General features: G+C 38.9%; 3 protein-coding genes across 24 annotated transcripts in view; 1 reads left to right on the forward strand and 2 right to left on the reverse strand.

The window, feature by feature from the left end:
- The window catches only part of CCDC171 (coiled-coil domain containing 171), a 351,005-nt gene extending 339,038 nt beyond the window's left edge, over positions 1-11,967 (reverse strand). For 2 of the 5 annotated variants that reach the window (XR_014056567.1, XM_081499615.1), the window contains exon 1: positions 11,783-11,932. The gene's annotated coding sequence lies outside the window, so the exon portion shown is untranslated. Of the gene's footprint in view, positions 1-5,278; positions 5,373-11,693 lie in introns of all 5 variants that reach the window. The other 3 variants (XM_081499610.1, XM_081499634.1, XM_081499623.1) reach the window with 3 other exon arrangements.
- On the reverse strand, positions 8,721-12,577 carry LOC145509999 (uncharacterized). The gene is made up of 2 exons (XM_081499923.1): positions 11,891-12,577; positions 8,721-9,214 (listed from the first exon to the last, which is right to left on the reverse strand). The coding sequence occupies exon 1, from the start codon at positions 12,436-12,438 to the stop codon at positions 11,908-11,910; it is 531 nt and encodes a 176-aa protein (XP_081356049.1). The 5' UTR covers positions 12,439-12,577; the 3' UTR covers positions 8,721-9,214; positions 11,891-11,907.
- PSIP1 (PC4 and SRSF1 interacting protein 1) overlaps positions 11,987-19,288 on the forward strand; it is a 38,029-nt gene continuing 30,727 nt past the window's right edge. For 5 of the 18 annotated variants that reach the window (XR_014056575.1, XM_081499737.1, XM_081499847.1 and 2 more), the window contains exons 1-4: positions 11,987-12,132; positions 12,450-12,501; positions 12,708-12,921; positions 16,070-16,146. Coding sequence is in view for 14 of the 18 variants with exons in the window: in XM_081499737.1 (XP_081355863.1) it covers positions 12,850-12,921; positions 16,070-16,146 (149 nt within the window). In the remaining 4 variants the exon portion in view is untranslated. Of the gene's footprint in view, positions 12,226-12,449; positions 12,502-12,707; positions 12,922-16,069; positions 16,147-19,288 lie in introns of all 18 variants that reach the window. The other 13 variants (XR_014056574.1, XM_081499727.1, XM_081499838.1 and 10 more) reach the window with 3 other exon arrangements.

The raw sequence follows: 19,288 nt of genomic DNA on the forward strand, positions 1-19,288 counted from the left end.
ATAAGTAAATAAAAATTTTTTTAAAAGATAAAAAGCTTTTATTCATGGCACTAATGTGAACTAATTCTTACATTTAATCTCTTTAATTTTGAGATTAAAATTTTAAACATTTCATTATTTTTTTAACCAAAATTCTATATTTGCATCTTTAGTGAGCACTGTAAGTGGTATATTGAACAAGAAAACCAGCGGAACATAATTAAAATGTACCTATGTGTTATTTCCTATGGTCCTTTTAACTTGTATTCAAGGGGCAAGGTTTATTGCTTCCCCCTGGATGAAACTCAATTTTGACTATTGTGACTACTCTTTAGTGACTGGAAGTCCAGACATCATTGTAGAAGGCAAAATATGTAAGTTTTTTAAATGCTTTTATATGTTTTAGTGTCAGCATTATACTGGATTTGTATAATGAATCGGGGATATTTTCATACTCATCTTTAAATACTAAAAGAATAACCTTTCTTTGAAAGGTTGATAAAACTCAACTTTAATCTTGCTGCTTGGTGGTCTTTTAGGAAGGAAGTATCTGATTTGAAAAAACCATAAAGGCTCCTAAAAATAATTGTGGAAAAACTACAGGGATTATGTTGGCATTCGAATAATTACATGAAGGGGTAAGAGAAGAGAAATAAACTCGCTACTGTTAATGGGGTTCTTTTTCTTTAATCATAGAGAAAATATTTGCATTTGGAATTGCATAAAGCAGAGATCTTTGTTACAGTCAACAGGATATTACACTAGGTATTTCAAGGAGAAAAGTATTTGTTATATTTAATGCCAGAGTTTACTGAATAATTGGAAGAGCTGAAGGAAAAGGCTTTAGGTTGAGTGTAGTAAATCATTAACATTGGTGGCCTGTAATGAACCATGCCTCTTGGTTGTGGAAGTCCTGTCCTTTGAATCTGGAATAGCCTTGTATCTTATTGTGACTTCTTTTAACCAAAAAATGCATCATTAGGTGACACTGTGCCAGTTCTGGGCCTAAGTTTTTGGAAGGTGTGGCAGATTTTTGGAAGATCTTTTGCTCTGGGTAAAGAGCGTATAAGAGGTCCAGCCTCTCTAAGGGAGAAATGAGATGCAGAAACTACATGGAGAGGTAAGGGCACAAGACTAGATAGTGAAGACCTGAGGAACCCAACCAAACGCAAGAACCAAGGTCCCTGTTTTCTTTTTTTTTTTTTTTTCATGCTCATCAGTTTATTCAGTCCCCTATGATTAAAGCTTATTTTGCTTGATCTTGAGCTACTAGTTTTACGAATTCTTCTGTTTTTCCATTACAGTTTTGGAAATTCTTACCCAGTTTAATGATACGATCTTAAAGTTATTGGAAACTGATATCCTGGCATACTTATCAGAGTCCTTTCCATGGATCTGAAGACAAAGAGTTTTTGCATCATAACTACTTGTAAAAGCTTTCAGGAAACATCAGATTAAAACAATAACTGTCTGTGACTGACAAAATGACCATGGTTAAAAACTTCATGAAAGTTCATTTAAGCAAAACTGACAAGGAAATTTGGTTATTTCTGTGTTGTACAACAGTTTAGGATGATAACTAGAGTTATGACTGATAACATTGTATAAGGATGGATCAGATTCTAGGAATTTCATATACTTTCTGGAACACACACTAATAATATACATCCTTACAAATATAACTTAGAAAGGTTAAACATTACTTCCTTTAAAAAAAAAAGAACTATTTTGTATTGGCATATAGCCAATTAACAATGTTATGAGTTTCAGATGAACAGCAAAAGGACTGAGCCATACATTTACATGTATCCTGCTGCTGCTAAGTCGCTTCAGTTGTGTCCGACTCTGTGCAACCCCATAGAGGGCAGCCCACTAGGCTCCTCTGTCCCTGGGATTCTCCAGGCAAGAGTACTGGAGTGGGTTGCCATTTCCTTCTCCAATGCACGCATGCATGCTAAGTCGCTTCAGTTGTGTCTGACTCTGTGCGACCCTATGGACAACAGCCCACCAGGCTCCTCTGACCACGGGATTCTCTAGGCAAGAATACTGGAGTGGGTTGCCATTTCCTTCTCCAGGTCCCCTGTTTTCTATGACCTAAGTTGAGCTCTTGCAGCCAGCCTCTAGCAATCTGAAGTAACTTAGCTGAGGCATCAGATGTGTAAGTTTCACTTATATTTTGGATGGCTCAGCCCCCTGCAGGCACCACATGGAATAGATATGAACTCTCTGTGCTTCCCAGGTGGCTCAGTTCAGTTCAGTTCAGTTGCTTAGCCATGTCTGACTATTTGCGACCCCATGGACTGCAGCATGCCAGGCTTCCCTGTCCATTACCAACTCTCAGAGCTTGCTCAAACTCATGTCCATTGAGTCGGTGATGCCATCCAACATCTCATCCTCTGTCGTCCCCTTCTCCTACCTTCAGTCTTTCCCAGCATCAGGGTCTTTTCCAATAAGTCAGTCCTTCGCATCAGGTGGCCTAAGTATTGGAGTTTCAGCTTCAGTATCAGTCCTTCCAATGAATATTCAGTACTGATTTCCAGTGGTAAAGAATCCACCTGCCAACCGGGAGACGCAGGTTTGATCCCTGGGTCAGAAAGATCACTTGAAAATAGAAATGGCAACCCACTCCAGTATTCTTACCTGGAAAATCCCATGGACAGAGGAGCCTGGCAGGCTACAAAGAGTTGCAAAGAGTCGGACACGACTTAGCAAGTCAACAGCAGCAGCAGCAGCTCTACACATCTCTTCATGACTTCTGGTGGCAGATTGTTAACCATGGTCAACATCCTTCTGCTCACACTCTCTTTCTATTAGGGCCATAGAATATACTAGAATATAAAATATACTTTCTTTCTAATTTCCTTTCTGCCTCAACAACCCACTCTCCTACTAGTTCAGACAAGAGGTGTTCATTTTAGGATGAAGAAAGAGATTTGTGGATGCAGAGTAGTGATAGTTGCATAACAACATAACTTTACTTAATGTTATTGAACGGTATACTTTAAAATGGTTAAAATGGTCAGCTTTATGTTATATTCTACCATAATAAATAAAAAAAGAAGTTTTATCTTAAATACAGCTCCTTTAGCTTTTGTTAAGTAACATGAAACAGGAAAAAAAATTTCCTTGAAAAATGTATAGTGCTATGAGCTCCATCATGTCTGACACTTTGTGACCCTACGGATTGTAGCCCGCCAGGCTCCTCTGTCCATGGGGTTCTCCAGGCAAGAATATTGGAGTGAGTTGCCATTTCCTTCTCCCAGGAATCTTCCTAGCACAGGGATGGAACCCACATCTCCTCCATTGGCAGGCGAATTCTTTACCACTGAGGCATCAGGGAAGCCCCAGGGGGCAAGACACAGGAGCCAGTGAAAAGATACTGAATTGAACTTGAGAAGCTTTACCAGTGTAAGCAGAAGTGAAGTGACCACACTGAATGAGAAGCTGAGTTTTGCATCTTTCACAACCAACTCTACATCTTAGTTTTCTCTTCACCTGAAATGTAAGTGAAGAAAGCACATGACAGCATCTTAACATCACTCCTGCACAACTTTTTTGACCATTTCCTCAGCCTTGCCATTGTTTGGACAACTGTACCACAGGTATGTGGTACATACCTATCCACACTTGACCTTTATGATGAGCATGGTCATATTTCCTTTCTCGATTCATATATACTAAGGTGAAATTATAACTGCGGTCTAAGTAATTTATGGTATTTAATATTTACACAAAGAGGAAATGCATAACTGTAATTCTATAGGGACTTCCTTGGTGGTCAAGTGCTTAGGACTCCATGCTCCCAACGCAGAGGCCATAGGTTCGAGCCCTAGTTGGAGAATTAGGATCCCACATGCTTCACAGATGTGACTAAATAAATAAAAAAATATTTTTTTAAAAGATGAAATTTTATATACCTGCATAGTCCTCAAAAGTTGTTATGGCATTCATCAGCGATCATGTTGCATAAGGATAGAATGCTCTAAAACCACTATCAATGTATTGCTTGCTCATGTTGTTAAATTATAGATGTTATAATGAGAAAAGTAAGCTCAAGTAAATGCATGCAAAACTAAGTATTCTTAATCTCAGAAGTCCTTGTCATTGAAACATTGCAAAAAGCAAAATAACTTCTGAATCGAGTTAGTAGAAATAAAATTACAGTCTGGTTTTCTAAGTTCTGAATTTATATTTTCACAACCATCTCCTATTTTTATGTAGTTTAAAATTATTAATTTATCTTCCTTTATAAATATGTTTACATAGCTTTCCCCAACACTATTTGATATTGCTTAAATCCTGTGTACTAAAACAACTACTTTTACTGTTCCTAGCTGTTATACAGAAGGTCCCCAACTTACGATGGTTCCACTTACAATTTTTGACCTTATGATGGTGCAAAAGTGATCCATATCCAATAGATATGGTACTTCAAATTTTGATTCTTGATTTTTTTTTCCCTGAGTTAGTAATATGGTTTGGATGTTCTCATGATCCTGAGTAGCAGTATTGAGCTTCTGATCACCAGGGTAAACAACTAATACTCTTAGAAGCATTCTGTGGCTATACAACCAGTCTGTTTTTCACTTTCATTAGAGTAGTCAATGGATCACATGAGATATTCAAAGCTTTATTATAAAATAGGCTATGTGTTAGATGGCTTTACACAACTGTAGGTGATGTAAGTGTTCTGAGCCTGGTTAAGGCAGGCTAGGCTAAGCTATGATGTTCAATAGGTTACATGTATTACATGCATTTCTGACAAGGTATTTTCAACTCACAATGGATCTGTTGGGGTGTTACCCCCTTATAAGTCTAACTATGTTTGGAGACTTCATCTCTCTCTCTCAATAATTGTTAAGACAAACAGACAGAAAATAATGAAGTACATACAAGAACTCAACAATGCCTTCATCCAACAGGGTATAAGGCTAATAAAACTAAATGTGTGTATGCTCAGTCATGTCCAACTCTTTGTGACCCCATGAGCTGTAGCCCACCAGACTCCTCTGTCCACGGGATTTCCCAAGCAAGATTATTGGAGTGGGTTGCCATTCCCTCCTCCAGGGAATCTTCCTGACCCAAGAAATTGAACTTGTGTCTCCTGCAGCACCTGCATTGGTAGGTGGACTCTTTACCATTTGAGCCACCTGGGAAGCTCCACATATAATTGACACTTATTGAATATTTACCTAACAAAAGCAGAATATACAGTCTTTTCAAGTACCCTTGGAACATATATATTAGACTGTATCCTGGACCATAATACAGTCCTCAAACAATGTAATAGAATTGAGACTTCCCTGGGGGTCCAGTGGTCAATATTCCATGCTTCCACTGCAGAGGGCACAGGTTCCATTCTTGGTCAGAGAAATAAGATCCTGCATGCAGCGCTGCCAAATAAATAAATAAATAGTAAAAGGACTGAAATCATATATAAAGTATATTCTTTGTTCCTATTTACAGATAACATAATTGTCTATGTAGAAAATCCCATGAAATCTCACAAAATTTTTTTCTAAAACTAATAAACGAGCTCAAGAAGGTCTCAAAATACAGGATAAGCATACAAATATCAATTCTATACACTGGCAGTGGACACTGAAATTAAAATTACAATAGTTCCAAAAAATTACCTATTTAATTGTAAATCTAACAAACCATACATGGGGTTTGTGGGCTGAAAGCTACATATGATAATGAAAAAAATTAAAGATGATCTAAATTAGTGGAGAGATATACTGTGTTCATGAGTTAGAAGACTCAACCCAATGAAGATATCAAATCACCCCAAATTGATGTGTAAGTTTAATTCTTACCAAAATACAAATTTTAAAATAGATATAGACAAGCTTAGGGCTTCCCTGATAGCTCAGTTGATAAAGAATCAACCTGGAATGCGGGAGACCTGGGTTTGATCCCTGGGTTGGTAAGATCCCCTGGAGAAGGGAAAGGCTACCCACGCCAATATTCTGGCCTGGAGAATTCGCTGGACTGTATAGTCCATGGGGTCACAAAGAGTCGGACATGACTGAGCGACTTTCACTTTCAGACAAGCTTATTCTAAAAATTTTATGGAAAAGCAAGAAATTATAATTGCCAGAAAAGTACTTAAGAAATAAGAATAAAGTAGAAGGAATCATTCTACCTGATTTTATGATTAATTACAAAGCTTCGGTAATTAAAACAGTGTGCTAGTACTTCAGTCATCAAGATGGTGGCTCAGACTGAAACACACAATGATCAGTCAAAGGAAATAGAGAAATAATCCCACAGTGGTAGGACAATGTGATTATCAACAGAGTATAAAAGCAGTTAAATGACAAAAGGTTTCTTTTTTCAGCAAAGGTGCTGGAATATTTGTATATTCATAGGAAAAAAAAATAAGCCCCCATCTAAACTTCGAACCTTAGCCAAAAATTAACTCAAATGGATCATAAATTTAAATATAAGATGTTAAGTTATAAAACTTTCAGAAGAAAACAGAAAAATCTTTGGGACCTGGGGCATGATAATAAAAGCATCATCCTTGAAAGAAAAAAAACAATAAATTGGACTTCATCAAAATTAACAACTTTTAGTTGGTGAAAGATCTGGTAAAGATGAAAAGACAAGCTACCGACTGGAAGAAAATATTTGCAAATCACATCTGACAAAGGATTCTTATCTGGAATATATAAAGAATGCCAAAATTCAACAGTGAAAAAACAATCCAATTTGAAAATGGGCAAAGGACATGAAGAGGCATTTCACCAAAGAGATTACACAGATGGTAAACAGGCATATGAAAAGATGCTTACTATCACTAATTATTAGAGAAGTGGAAATTAAGACCATACTATTAGAACAGTGAAAAGAAAAAAATACAATTCCAAATAGTAGTAAAGGTGTCTAAAAGCTACATCTCTGATAGATTAATTGTTGGTGGGAATATAAAATAATATAGCCACCCTGGAAAACAGTTTCGTAAAAAACTAAATATGCAACTACATACAACCCAGTAATTGCACTCCTGGGCATGGATCTCAGAGGAATGAAAAGTTATACCTGCACAAAAACTACACACAAATGTTCATAGCAGTTTTATTTTTAATGGCAACTATCTGGACAACCAAAATATCTTTCAATAAGTGAATGGCTAAAAAGAAACTGTACCAAAAAAAAATAAAAACCTGTACATTTATACCATAGAATCTACTCAGATATAAAAAGCAGCAGCTGGGTTTCCCTGGTGGTCCAGCGTTTGAGAATCCACCTGCCAATGCTGGGGACATAGGTTCGATTCACATGTCAAAATTCCACATGCCACAGAGTAACGAAGCCCGTGCATCACAACTACTGAGTCTGTGCTCTAGAGCCCAGGAGCCCCAACTACTGAGCCCATGCACCGCAAGGAATGAAGCTTGAGTGCCTACAGCCTGTGCTCTGCAACAAGAGTCGCCACCACAATGAGAAGCCCAAGCATCAAAACAAAGAGTAGTCCTCACTTGCCGCTACTAGAGGAAGCCCACAGGCAGCAAGACCAAATACAGCTAAAAATAAATAAATAAGTTTTTTTTACAAAGCAATGACCATTGGTATATGGAACAACTTAGATGGATTTCAAAAGCAGTAAGATGAGTGGAAAAAGCTTATTTGAAAAGGTCACATACTGTATGATTTCACATATACAATGGAAAGAAATAACAAAATTCTTTCTTCCCAGTTGTTCTCATGACCAACTAGATTCATTAACACCTCTCTTTTCCCCTGTGTCTGAGAATGACTCTTCTCATTGATAAATCTAGTTACTGCCTCACCAACTAGTATAGCTGTAACCATTTTAATGGAAATCATTTTAAGTAAGAGTTGATATGTATCCCCAGACTCAAGCAATGATAATCCCTTCCTTCACATCTTTTACATATAATGTGTACAAGTCCCCACACTAACACACAGTATTAGTAACACAAACTTATTGCTATGAACAGCAATTGATGGTCCAGTGCTGCAGTCCATGGGGTTGCAAAGAGTTGGACACGACTGAGCAATTGAACATAACTGAACTAGTACATCCTGGTTTTTCCCTCTTAAGGACCAAAGTTCCAAATACTTTTGATTTCCAGAGGAAGCTAGGCCTAGACCAGGTTTATTACATCTCTGACAACTCTTAAAAAAAAAAAAATTATTTCTTTGACTGTGCTGAGTCTTAGCTGCAGCATGTGGGATCTAGTTCCCTGACCAGGGATCGAACCCAGGCCCCCTGCATTGGAAGCATGGACCACTGGACCACCAGGGAAGTCCCTGAACTAACTATTTGATTAATGTTCTTTATCTTCCCCATATTCTTGCTTACTTCCCCACTACGAGGCTTAAAATATGACATATAAGAAAACAGTTCAGTACCAATTGTTGTTCACACCAATAAGTTTGTATTACTAATACCATGTGTTAGTGTGGGGACTTGTGCACATTATACATAAAGGAAGTAAAGGAAGGGATTATCATTGTTTAATTCTGGGGATACATATCAACTCTCACTTAGAATGATTTCCATTAAAGTGGTTACAATGAATGTACTTGTAGTCTATGAATAATGTCAGTACTATTAAAGAGTTAACCTTTAAGCACATGAAATATTCACAAAGTCAAAACAAATATAAGTACCCTTGAGTGTCTTATCTGCTTTCTCAGCTTAAAGGATAAGAAAAACTCTGTCAGACTTTTTCACCTACCCCTTCCTCTCATTTATTCAACAAATATTTATTGAGACAAATTTTATTGAGTGCCTGTGAATGCCAGGCAGTGATCACCAAGATAGTGCCTTCCTCCAAGTAAAGACGAGTCAGAAAAATTGTAATAAAGAAATTATGTCACAGTAAGATGAGGTCAGACAGTCTTTCATGGGGAGATTTGGGGGTTGAGTTCTTTATGGCTAGAAGGAGTTAAACAGAATGGGCTGGTGGTAGGGACAAGCTGCGAATGGGGTGGGGCAGACAGAGGCTGTGAGGAAATTTGAAGCTGGAAATACTTTCAAGTCCGAAGACAGAAGGTGGAAGAGTGCTGGCCTGGTTTTACTTCCAGCATCTTTTTCTAATTACACAGTACTGCTGGCCCCCTGCTCCACCTAGAGGAGGTGTGGGATCACACAAAGGCGGGGACTTGAGAACTGAAGGGCTGGACTGTTGCCTTGGCCACTTGAGCAGATGTTTGATTTGGGGTAAGTTGCTGAACTTCTGTGTGCCTGTTTGCTCACCTGTAAAATGGGGATAGTAACACCTGCATTAAATGAGAGACTGTAAGTCAAGCTCCTCCCTCAGTTCATTCAGATCTCCTTTCCCCCTCTCCTGGGCTTTAGTTGGTTTAAATATTGTATTTTCTTCTTGCAACTTCCCACTGCTCCTCTAATCTCTATCTTGCTCTACTTTTTCTGGCAACCACACTAAGAAGGCTGACTATGGGGGAGAGGTGCATCAAGCATGGCTGCAGAGGAGCATAAGCTTACAGTAGTCTAGAAAATCTCTCCAAGTGGCTCTCTTGAGTCCAACACTCCCTCCTCCCTCTCCCCTTTCCTCCCCTCCCCTCCCCCTCCTCTCTAGAACTGCGCCTCCCAGGGATCCTGGGCTTTTGTTCTCTAGAGGCTTAAACTACCACCTGTTTGGCCCTGACTTATTATTTCAAGGGAATCATTCCCTGTCTACAGACTATCAAAAATCAAAATTGCCAGAACTTACAGACAGCAAGAGCTAAGTTTGTACTTTCTCTCTCTTTTCAATACCAACATTAAAACATCAATGCTTTCCTATTTTCCCTCGATTTTCCATTTCTTTTCTGAGGATCTCCTGGCTCCCAATAACCACTCCCTCTTTACTTATTGATACTATCATAAAGCATTAATATAAATTCTTTTAATATTAATTGTAATTTATCTATTAATATATACCTGTCTTCCCTACTTGATATTAAGTACCTATGGTCTGTAGTGTCTTCTACAGCAGTAGTTTCTCAAACTTGAATATGCCTAAGAATCCTGTTATGGGGATCCTGTTAAAACACAGATTGTGATTTAGCAGGACTGGGGAGGGGCTGAGTTTCTTCTAACAACTTCCAGGTGAAACCCCTGGACCACACTTGGAGTTGCAATGCCTCACTGGATTTAGAACAAAGGGGGTGCACACGAAATGGTTGCTGGAGGATGCCTCGGTTTCTCCTACTCAGTGCTTGGAATTTTTCTTCAATACATCTTTCTCCACTTTTTCCTGTGCACTATTTATGACTAACTGACAATTATTTCTTTGGGTACTTAGCAGTGCCCTTCCTTCCCTTTTTCATAGTCAACAGTCTCGTCCAGAAACCAGTCACTTAGGGAGTACAACAGAAATCTCCAGCCTTTTTCTATTGTCATCTGCTTTGCAGCAAGCAAGGTTAACTTTCTAAGGAATCATCTTTACCTTTGTTGCTGAGTAAACTATAGTAGCTCCCTGGTATGTATCATATCAAACTCAAATTTAGAATGAGAATCTTCAAAACATGCTTCCAACCCTTCCCTGTCCTTTGCCACTCAAGTTTCTCTTTTGCAGCACATGGAGCCCTCTGCATATTGCTGAGGTATGAGTCAGTCTCCTGCAAGAAATTTTGCATTGGGAATGTCTTCTTTCATTCTTTTTAAAGGCCAATGCATATCTCTTAAAAATTCTCAATTTTTACCTACTTAATATGAAGCATTATTTGATTTATTCCCAATTGTGAGTTCTTTGTTTAAAGGAGTGTGAGCTATGTACTATTATTTATATATTTTAATATTTTTATGCTTTTTTCATATTTTCATTTAGTTGTAAATGAGAACTGTCCGTACTTCTCGTTCATTGTTGTATCCTTAGCATCTAAGAGAGCTTGAGACTCAGTAGGCACTTTGGGTAGGGGGACCCTCACTGAAGGATGAAACAAAATTTAAGATCAGTTCATACTAGTTTTCAAAATGGTTTCTTTGCTACATTTATTGGGAATCTGGGTGAATGTTAATGGTTAAATAAGACAATTCTGGTGTAGTTCTGATACAGTAAAAATATTAAAATATCAACTTACATCTGAAGGCTGGACTTAATTATAACCAACTTATTAAAAATGTATTGGCTAAAGGATACAAAAAATTTTTAGAAATCCTTTGAAGAATATTTTGAGAGAGAAACATTTGAGGTTTAGTACCACCTACCAGCTACCATTTTACTAGGAAAATAAAATTTAGATGCAGCCAAAATATAGTAATGCCCAAACCCACATCCTATCTAAATGGCTTATGCTTTCCTGTCATTGTTTTCTAGCCTGCAGGTTTTGCATTCGTTAGGATTCCATATTTCTTAATAGTTGTTGGTGCTTTAAATTTAAAAGAAATGGGGCTTTCTCATATTACAATTTCAAGGAAAAGGAGACTGCAGGGCCCCTTCAGCGAGGTTTAAGAGGCCTGCAAGCTGCACACCGTGCAACCGCCTCATGCTCCGATTTCATCTATGGGTTTTTGTACAGTTCTTTTTTGGATGGTGCAAACAGCGCAAGTGCAGCATTAAAAAGCTCTCCACCCTGGGAAACGACGCAAGAACACGCAGCTTTCGGCTGCCAGGTTCTCTCTAACACACAGCCAAGGGCTGGAGGCCCGGACACCCGCCCCCAAAGCCCGTCCACAACAATCGTTTCCTCCCTCCCCGCCTTTTACATACAGTACACATACAAATACACACACGCAGAGCAGCCAGCAGGGGCGGGCCGGGCCCGACCACTCCGCAAACCGCAAGGGGGACCCACAGCGGGCCGAACTGTTTGCACCCACTTCTTTGTTCCTTCGCACCCGTCTCTCTCTCCATCAGGCTGTAAACGTTAGGAAAAAGCGAACTCGGGGATCTAGGGTCTCCTGAAGCTCCGCGTCGAGGCTACACACCTTTCGCGGGTGCTGCGTTATCCCCCCCTCCGTCGGCGAACAGTTGGTCCCGCCCCAGTGCTAGCGGGCGCCGAGCGGGAGCCGCGCGGGAGCAGCGCAGCGACGGCGGCGGCAGCGGCGGCGGTTGTTATTCGGAGCCGTTGGGACGCCTCTGCGGCAGCTGGTGGCGCAGGTGGCTTGCGTGGACGCGGACGGAGGCGGCCGGCCCGCCACCGCAGCCTCAGCGCCCGCGGCCCCGGCAGGTGAGCGGGCGGCGGGGACTCGCCCCGCCCCCCCTCGGTGGCCTCACTCCTGGCTCTAGCTGGGAAGTGGCCGCGGCCCGCCGGGGAGTCGAGGTTCGGCCCGGGGCTGCGACCGTCGGGAAGAAGGCCGTGGGAGAGGCCGTGTGTGGATGGAAGGGCAACGTTCCCCTGCCTTTTGCCATCTTTTTTCTCCCCCCTCCTCGTCTCGCTGACCTCCCACCCTCTTGGGGCTTCAGCTTCGGGGGAAAAAAAAAAGACTGAGGAACGATGGGGCGGGAGAAAGGGGGATAGAGGACTGAGAAGCATCTCTGCCTCAGGTGGTGGCGTCTTTTCGGTCGTCGAGCGGTGGACCTTGCGAAGCCTGGAGGGGTAGCTCTTGGGCTGCGGAGGCCGCGCACTCACGCGGGAGGAGCGGGAGGCGGCTCTCCCCCTCACTCTCCCACCCCCCACCCCCCACCCCCCACCCCCCACCCTCACCCCTCCGCGAGCCTCCCCTCCCCCTCCCCGGCGCTCCCCGTACGGCCCCTCCCTTCGGGTTTCTGAGCTTTAACCGCCCTCGGTGCTCTCCCTCGCAGGCGCGTCGGGGCACCCCGAGGCATCCTCCCCCTCCCGCCGCCGCGGGAGCCGCGGCTCCCGTCCGCCCTCCCGCATCCCTTCGCAGCCCGCACCGCCTCACCTCCTCCCTGGGCTTCGGACCCTCGGCCTCGCCCCTGAAACATGACTCGCGACTTCAAACCTGGGGACCTCATCTTCGCCAAGATGAAAGGTTATCCTCATTGGCCGGCTCGAGTAAGTGATTTTTAGCCTTCGCGTTTAGCGGTGCTACCTTCCTCAGAGGCCTACTTCCTACCCTTTTCTCTCCCCACCCCACTCCGTATCCTTTCTCTCCCTCGCTTTCCTTTAGTCTCATTTGTAACCTGATCTTTTTAGGTTTTTTTTGCCCACTAATCTTCTATGTAATTTCAAAATCCAGGTGTTTTGGGATACTTACGTGTTTTCCTATGGTTGTTGACAGACTTTGGCAGGTTTTCTAAATAGGAAATATTTGAAGATTATGCCATTAATGTTCCATTGTAGGTGAAAACAAATACGGATTTTGTGTTTTTAAAAAAAAATTGGGGGCTTCTCTGGTGGCTCAGACGGTAAAGAATCTGCGACATTTTCTTAATTTTGAGTAAAATCCAAAATAGCAATGGAATCTATGCAACCTATTGGGTGTCAAAAGGTTGTATGGGATTAAATTGAATTCATAGGTATTCTTTCCTGTTTTATATTTAATGAGGCCTTCTGGATTGACTTGTGCAATAAAAGCTAGGACTGGGTATTCTGGAAAATTTTACAATAAGGTAGCATCAGAGAAAGTCTAGAAAATTCATTTTCAAGTTTTTATTGGTGAAGTTTGCCTTATGACCTTGAAGAAGTTGTTACACCTCTGATTGTTTCCCATAGGTGAAAGGAAGAGTAAACTCACATTCCTTGGTTCGCATGTAGTACAGAGAGGTGATTCAGAACTGAGGATTTTTTGTGACATTTAGGAATTGAGACTGTCTTTTACAAAAGCACTATTTTCAGAAAAAGATCTTTTAGTTTATTTTAGGACTCAGGTTCTAATATAGTGATAGAACCTGAAAAAGGTTGAACTCAGTAAGCTCAAGAGCTTTTTTAAATATACACGTGATATTTTAAAGCTGTAATTTCCACTAATTTACTCTTCTTTGAGGAGTGTGTTTCTTAAAGATAATTAAATCCTATAGTTTTAATTATGTCAGCTGGGAGGAAAAATAAGCCATTGGTTACAGAGAATCATGGAGTTACTGAGTGCTATCCAGGTATAAAATGTTCACTGTTTCTTAATTTTTCCCATCCAGCTGTAAGTCAGGTTTATAGATTTCCTTGCAACCTGGAAAGAATTTTTTCCCCTAGTAAGTCTGCCTTTTCAGTTGGAGTCTTAGTGGAAAAATCCTTAATCATAATTCTTGTCTGTATATTTGACACTTTATTTCCTTTGTGATCACCTTATTTTAACTCTTACGTGCATTCTTTGACTTCAAAATAGATTGTAAAGTTCTCAGAGGAATAGATGTAAACTGAATTTCCTTATCATACCCCTGCCATCCTTATTTTTTAGTCATGCACTAAAAAACTATTTCATGTTTAAGTGGAGGATAGGCAAACTGAAAAGGTTTAAGGCCCCTCCAAGATAAGATTTTTTGTGGTTTGAGCATCATTATTTTGAGGTGTTAGAAAATCTGAGGTTATGGAATACATCTTCATTCAAATTTCTATGTAGCAGTGTAGTTTAAAACCAAATGGAAATGTTTTAAAAATTACTCTTCTAAATCCTCTTCCTTGCATGGTTGAGGTGACTAAAAGTGCTAATAAAAGCAAAATAAAGTAGCGTCAGGAGGGCCAGAGTGTTTTATTTAATAAATGCTGCATTTACCAATTTAATTTGTGTTGAAATGGAAAATTTTAGTCTCTTTTACCCTTTTTTTTCTTAGAAACAGTTGCATTTAGTTTTGATATTGTCTGTGTCTAAGAATTGTATTCGTTTTTCTATCTTCTCTCCAATCTTATGAATTTTAAGTCTTTGCTTTAGAGAGTTTAGAGTATATATTTAAGGTCTCATCTGGGAAGGTGACAACCAGTGTTCCAGTTTTGATTTTAACATTTTCTGTTTATCCCAAGCTTCATTACTTTGTAAGTTTTGTACTTTCTTGTAATCCTGTACCAGTAATAATCATTTTTAAAGTCAATTTTTGAAAAATTGCCTTGCGTTTATTAAACTCTGTAGGTGCTAGACATTTGCATTAACTTTTAAAGCTGTTTGCTGGCAGAAAGCATATGATCTGAGATGACAGGAGTATCCCTTATCTTAAGGCCCCTAAGGGTTTTTCACAATTTCTGACAAAGCTGAAAAGACAGTACAGTCTTATTCGTATAGGTGAGGAAATTAAGTTCCTAAGGGTGTTGGGTGCTAATGATTCTTGTTGATGGCTGAAACCTTCAGACTGCCAACCAATGAAACCCTCATGGTCTTTTCTTAAACTATTTCTTTTATGATCATACATAAGGAGCATAGTAGGTCTTCTGTTGGTCGTACCCTTCCTAACAAAATCAACAGATTTTTTTAAATTGAAATGTCTTTGAAATTTTGAAAGGAATGAAATAGAAATTGTATTATGAAATTTAAGTAAATAATGAAGTAGAAATGTTAAATTCTGGCTAAATACTACTGCCTGGTGGCCTTAACGCTGATAAGAAAGTAACAACTATTATAGATGTGTTCGACATAGCAGTACCTGATACCGTCTTCCTCACTTAATTAGAAGTGTTAAAATATTAGAAATGAAAAAGGAATAGGTAACCTCATGTTACTCAGCCACATAGGTCTAAGATGTTTTCATAAGTATATGTTTCAGACTTGGAAAAGTACTGCTTTAACCTTTTTAATGTCTGGTTTTACATTACTCCAGTATTTGGATAACCTCTCTGCGGAAATAGCATTTAAAATTTTTGAACAGATTCAGAATTCCTTATCTGCAGTACTTAGGGCTAGATTTATGTAAACATTCAGAATTTGGGGGTTTTAGAATGGTAGTGATGGTACATTTTTCTGCTGATAAGGTCTAGGATGGCAAATGATAGTCTAACACGATATTTCTGCAGAGAAGCATCAGTAGAAATGCTAGATGGATAAAAGAAATGATGGAATAGCTTCAGTTTCTATGCAGGTTTTGCTATCACATGAGTTTTGAGAAATATATTGGTTTTCAGAGCTTCTTGAGTTTCAGAACTAGAGATAGGGATTGTGGACCTGTAGAACTGGTCCATTTCATATCAGATACCCTTTTGGATGTCTTGTTTTCAGTTTACTCTGGTGTGTTTAAGTGTGTATGATTTAAAAGATTTTAATTTTTCTGATCTTTTTTTTTAGGTAGATGAAGTTCCTGATGGAGCTGTAAAACCACCCACAAACAAACTACCAATTTTCTTTTTTGGAACTCATGAGACGTAAGTCCTTTTAGCTCTAAAGGCAAATCAGAGTTAGTTTAGCTGGTTCATTGGGTATGTAACAAAAAGCAAGTCAAGATTAATTAAGAGAGAAAATAATCAAGTAGTAGAAAACATTAAAATCATCTTTGAACTTGGAAAAAAAATCTTCAAGCTTCCCTTTTAAATTTATTTTTATGTTAAATTAGACACTGCAGGTTTAACTTTTATTGGCATGGATGTCCTTAATCATAAAAGATGCAGATTGATCCTCTCAGCAGTCAGAAAATAACCGATGAATGAGAAAGTGTGTAAGGAAAGTTTTCACAAGGTGTTCAGTATTCATATTTAGTGTAATTAATGCTTTTTGTAATGATAACCTGGCACCCTATTTTAGGCTTTGTGATTTTAGCCACACTAACGGTATATTGTGGGAAAGGTGAAAAGAAATCGGAATAGTTCCTTCTGTGTGTATTTGTATGATCCTGGGAGCCACTGTTACTGCTCTGCTGCCCCTAGTGGATTTCTGGGCAGAAACTGATTTGGAGAAGCAAATTAATTTCTCAGAAATTGTAGCTTAATACTGAACTGTTACTTCTAGGTGCGGAGGATTACTCCAGGGGCTATCTCATTAATTCTGAAAAATAATATTAGTACATGCCTATATTTTAATAGCCTTACAAGTAGCATATAACCTCACCAGGTTTGAACTTTCGGTTTAGAATTTGCAATAATTTTGGTAGACTTGTTTACCTGGGTTCTGGTTAAACAAAACTGGTGCTACTCTAGTTAAAATTATACATTCCTTAAGAGTGTCTACAATGACAAAATTTCTTTAACATTGCTTAGCTACTGTGTGAACTTCCAAAAAATTTTTAAAAATAGCTTTATATGTAATTTACATCATAAAGTTGTATAAAGTGTAAAATTCAGTAGGTGTTAGTATATTTACTTCCATAACTGTTAGCAATCACTCTTCATTTCCTGCCCCCTAGGCCTAGATACCCACTAGCTTACTGTCTGTCTAGACTTGCCAATTCTTGACATTTCATATTAATGACATCATGCAGTGCCACATAATTGTCTTCTTTAAAATCGAGTTTTGAGTTCAGAATTGTGTTGGCCTTTGCCATAATTACTTTGAGTATAAAAATTTGAATATACCTTGAATATAAAAATTTAATTTTTAAAAAAATGAGTTTCTGATTATCTGGGATAATATACCATTTAAAACTTCCATAAATTTAATAGGGAAGGTATCTTTTAATGAAAAATTGTGTAGTCTCTATTGGAATAAAGGTTTTCAAAGTGTGGTCCCAGGTCAGGCTGCACCCTACAAGGGAACAGCACATGGGAGCTTTAGATAGGCATGCAAATTCCTGGACCCTACCCACCTAAGAGTCACTGAATGGAAATGGAGGTGTGGAGCCCAGCAGTCTGTTTTAAGTAGCCTTCCAGATAACTGAATGCATGCGAAGACTGAATACTAACTATATCAGAGTAATGTGAGTTAGACATTCCCTAGAATTTCTATGTATCCTTATAGTATTACAGACCTGGAGAAGGAGATGGCAAGGAGAATTCTGTGGACATAGAAGCCTGGCAGGCTACAGTCCATGGGGTCGCAAAGAGTTGGACACAACTGAATGACTAACACATAGTATTATAGAACATGTAGTCATTCTTATGTTAAATTTAGAAGAATGATCATCCCTTCCTCAACATTTAAAAAGGAAGATTTTTATGTTTAAATATCTGTAGATTATAAATCAAAACAGACTATGCAAAATAACTAAATTTTCATAAGCATTGTTTGGTTAATAACGTAACAGTGGTATTAAGTGGAAAATGAAGATGGTGAATTACTAATATTCAAAAATTAGAATATATTCAGGAAATTAACATTAAGCTAACATTAAATTTTCATTTCAAAATGCACTTGTAGTTTTTGTGCCTCAGTGATCTCATAAGTACACTGTCACCTTTGGAAAAGCAGTGCTCTTGTATCTATTAGTCTGGTCTACTAATCTATTAGTATTACTAATCTATTAGTCTACTAATCTATTAGTATTAGACTTAACATTTTGGTATTTAAGGTTAATATTTAGAAACTGAATTGCAGTGAGTGTTTGCCTTTTTCCCCCTCAGAATTTGGGAGGGCGGTTATTTGAACCTTTCTGTTTGGAATTTGCATAAATTGGAGTTTAATCCAAAGCCTGTAGTTAGGAAGATGGGAAAGGAAGAACATGGAAAAAGAAATGACAATTAGAAAACTAGATATTCATAAAAGTGAAAAGTAGTGTTAGTCACTCAGTGATGTCCAGCTGTTTGTGACTCCACAGAGCCTGGCAGGCTCTCCTGTCCGTGGAATTCTCTGAGCCACCAGGAAAGCCCAGTTATTTGTAACTGATTTGTAAATTAAGATATATTTTTTTTTATCGTGAAGTTGGAGCACAATCCCTTTGTAACTGCCTTTGTTTCCTGAGCTACAAGCATTTGATTTTTCGTAATTTTTTTATGCCTTTCATAGTTAATTTATCCACCAAAATTTTGAACACTATATAACAGTGAGCTCTTATGTATACCAAACATGATGGTCTACTAGATGTCTTAAAACTAATATAGTGAAAACAGATTCTTAGTGAATGAGACTGATGAAGATGCAGTGCTTTTTGCTGGAGCCAAAAATCTTAGTGTTACCCTTGATTTCTTATTATAGTCTTTTTCCTCCCCGCATCTAGTCAGTCAGCAAATCTTAATTCTTTTCCTTTAACATGCATTCTGATAGGCTTTTTTCCATCTCCTCTGTGGCAACTTAAGTTCATGCCTCAGTTACTCTTAGAAATAGTATCCTGTCCCTATCTTGGTCTCAGCTTTCACTCTTCATATATAGTCAGAGTGATCTTGATATTTCAATCAGATCATGTCATTTTCTCTGTCCAGAGCCTTTCGTTGACCTGCTTATTAACATTACCAACAGACAAAACCTCCAAATTCTGTCTATAAATGCTGTTGTGAAAAAATTCTTACTTTTTGGCTGTGCTGCAAGGCATGTTGGAATCTTAGTTCCCTGACCACAAATCAAACCTTTGCCCCCTGCATTGGAAGCTCAGTCTTTATTTCTATTTTTTTAATTTTAATTGGAGGCTAATTACTTTACCAT

The sequence above is a fragment of the Giraffa tippelskirchi genome, chromosome 1 (assembly GCF_054371585.1).
Source record: "Giraffa tippelskirchi isolate mGirTip1 chromosome 1, T2T-mGirTip1v1.2.pri, whole genome shotgun sequence".
In the NCBI taxonomy this organism is placed as follows: Eukaryota; Metazoa; Chordata; class Mammalia; order Artiodactyla; family Giraffidae; genus Giraffa; species Giraffa tippelskirchi.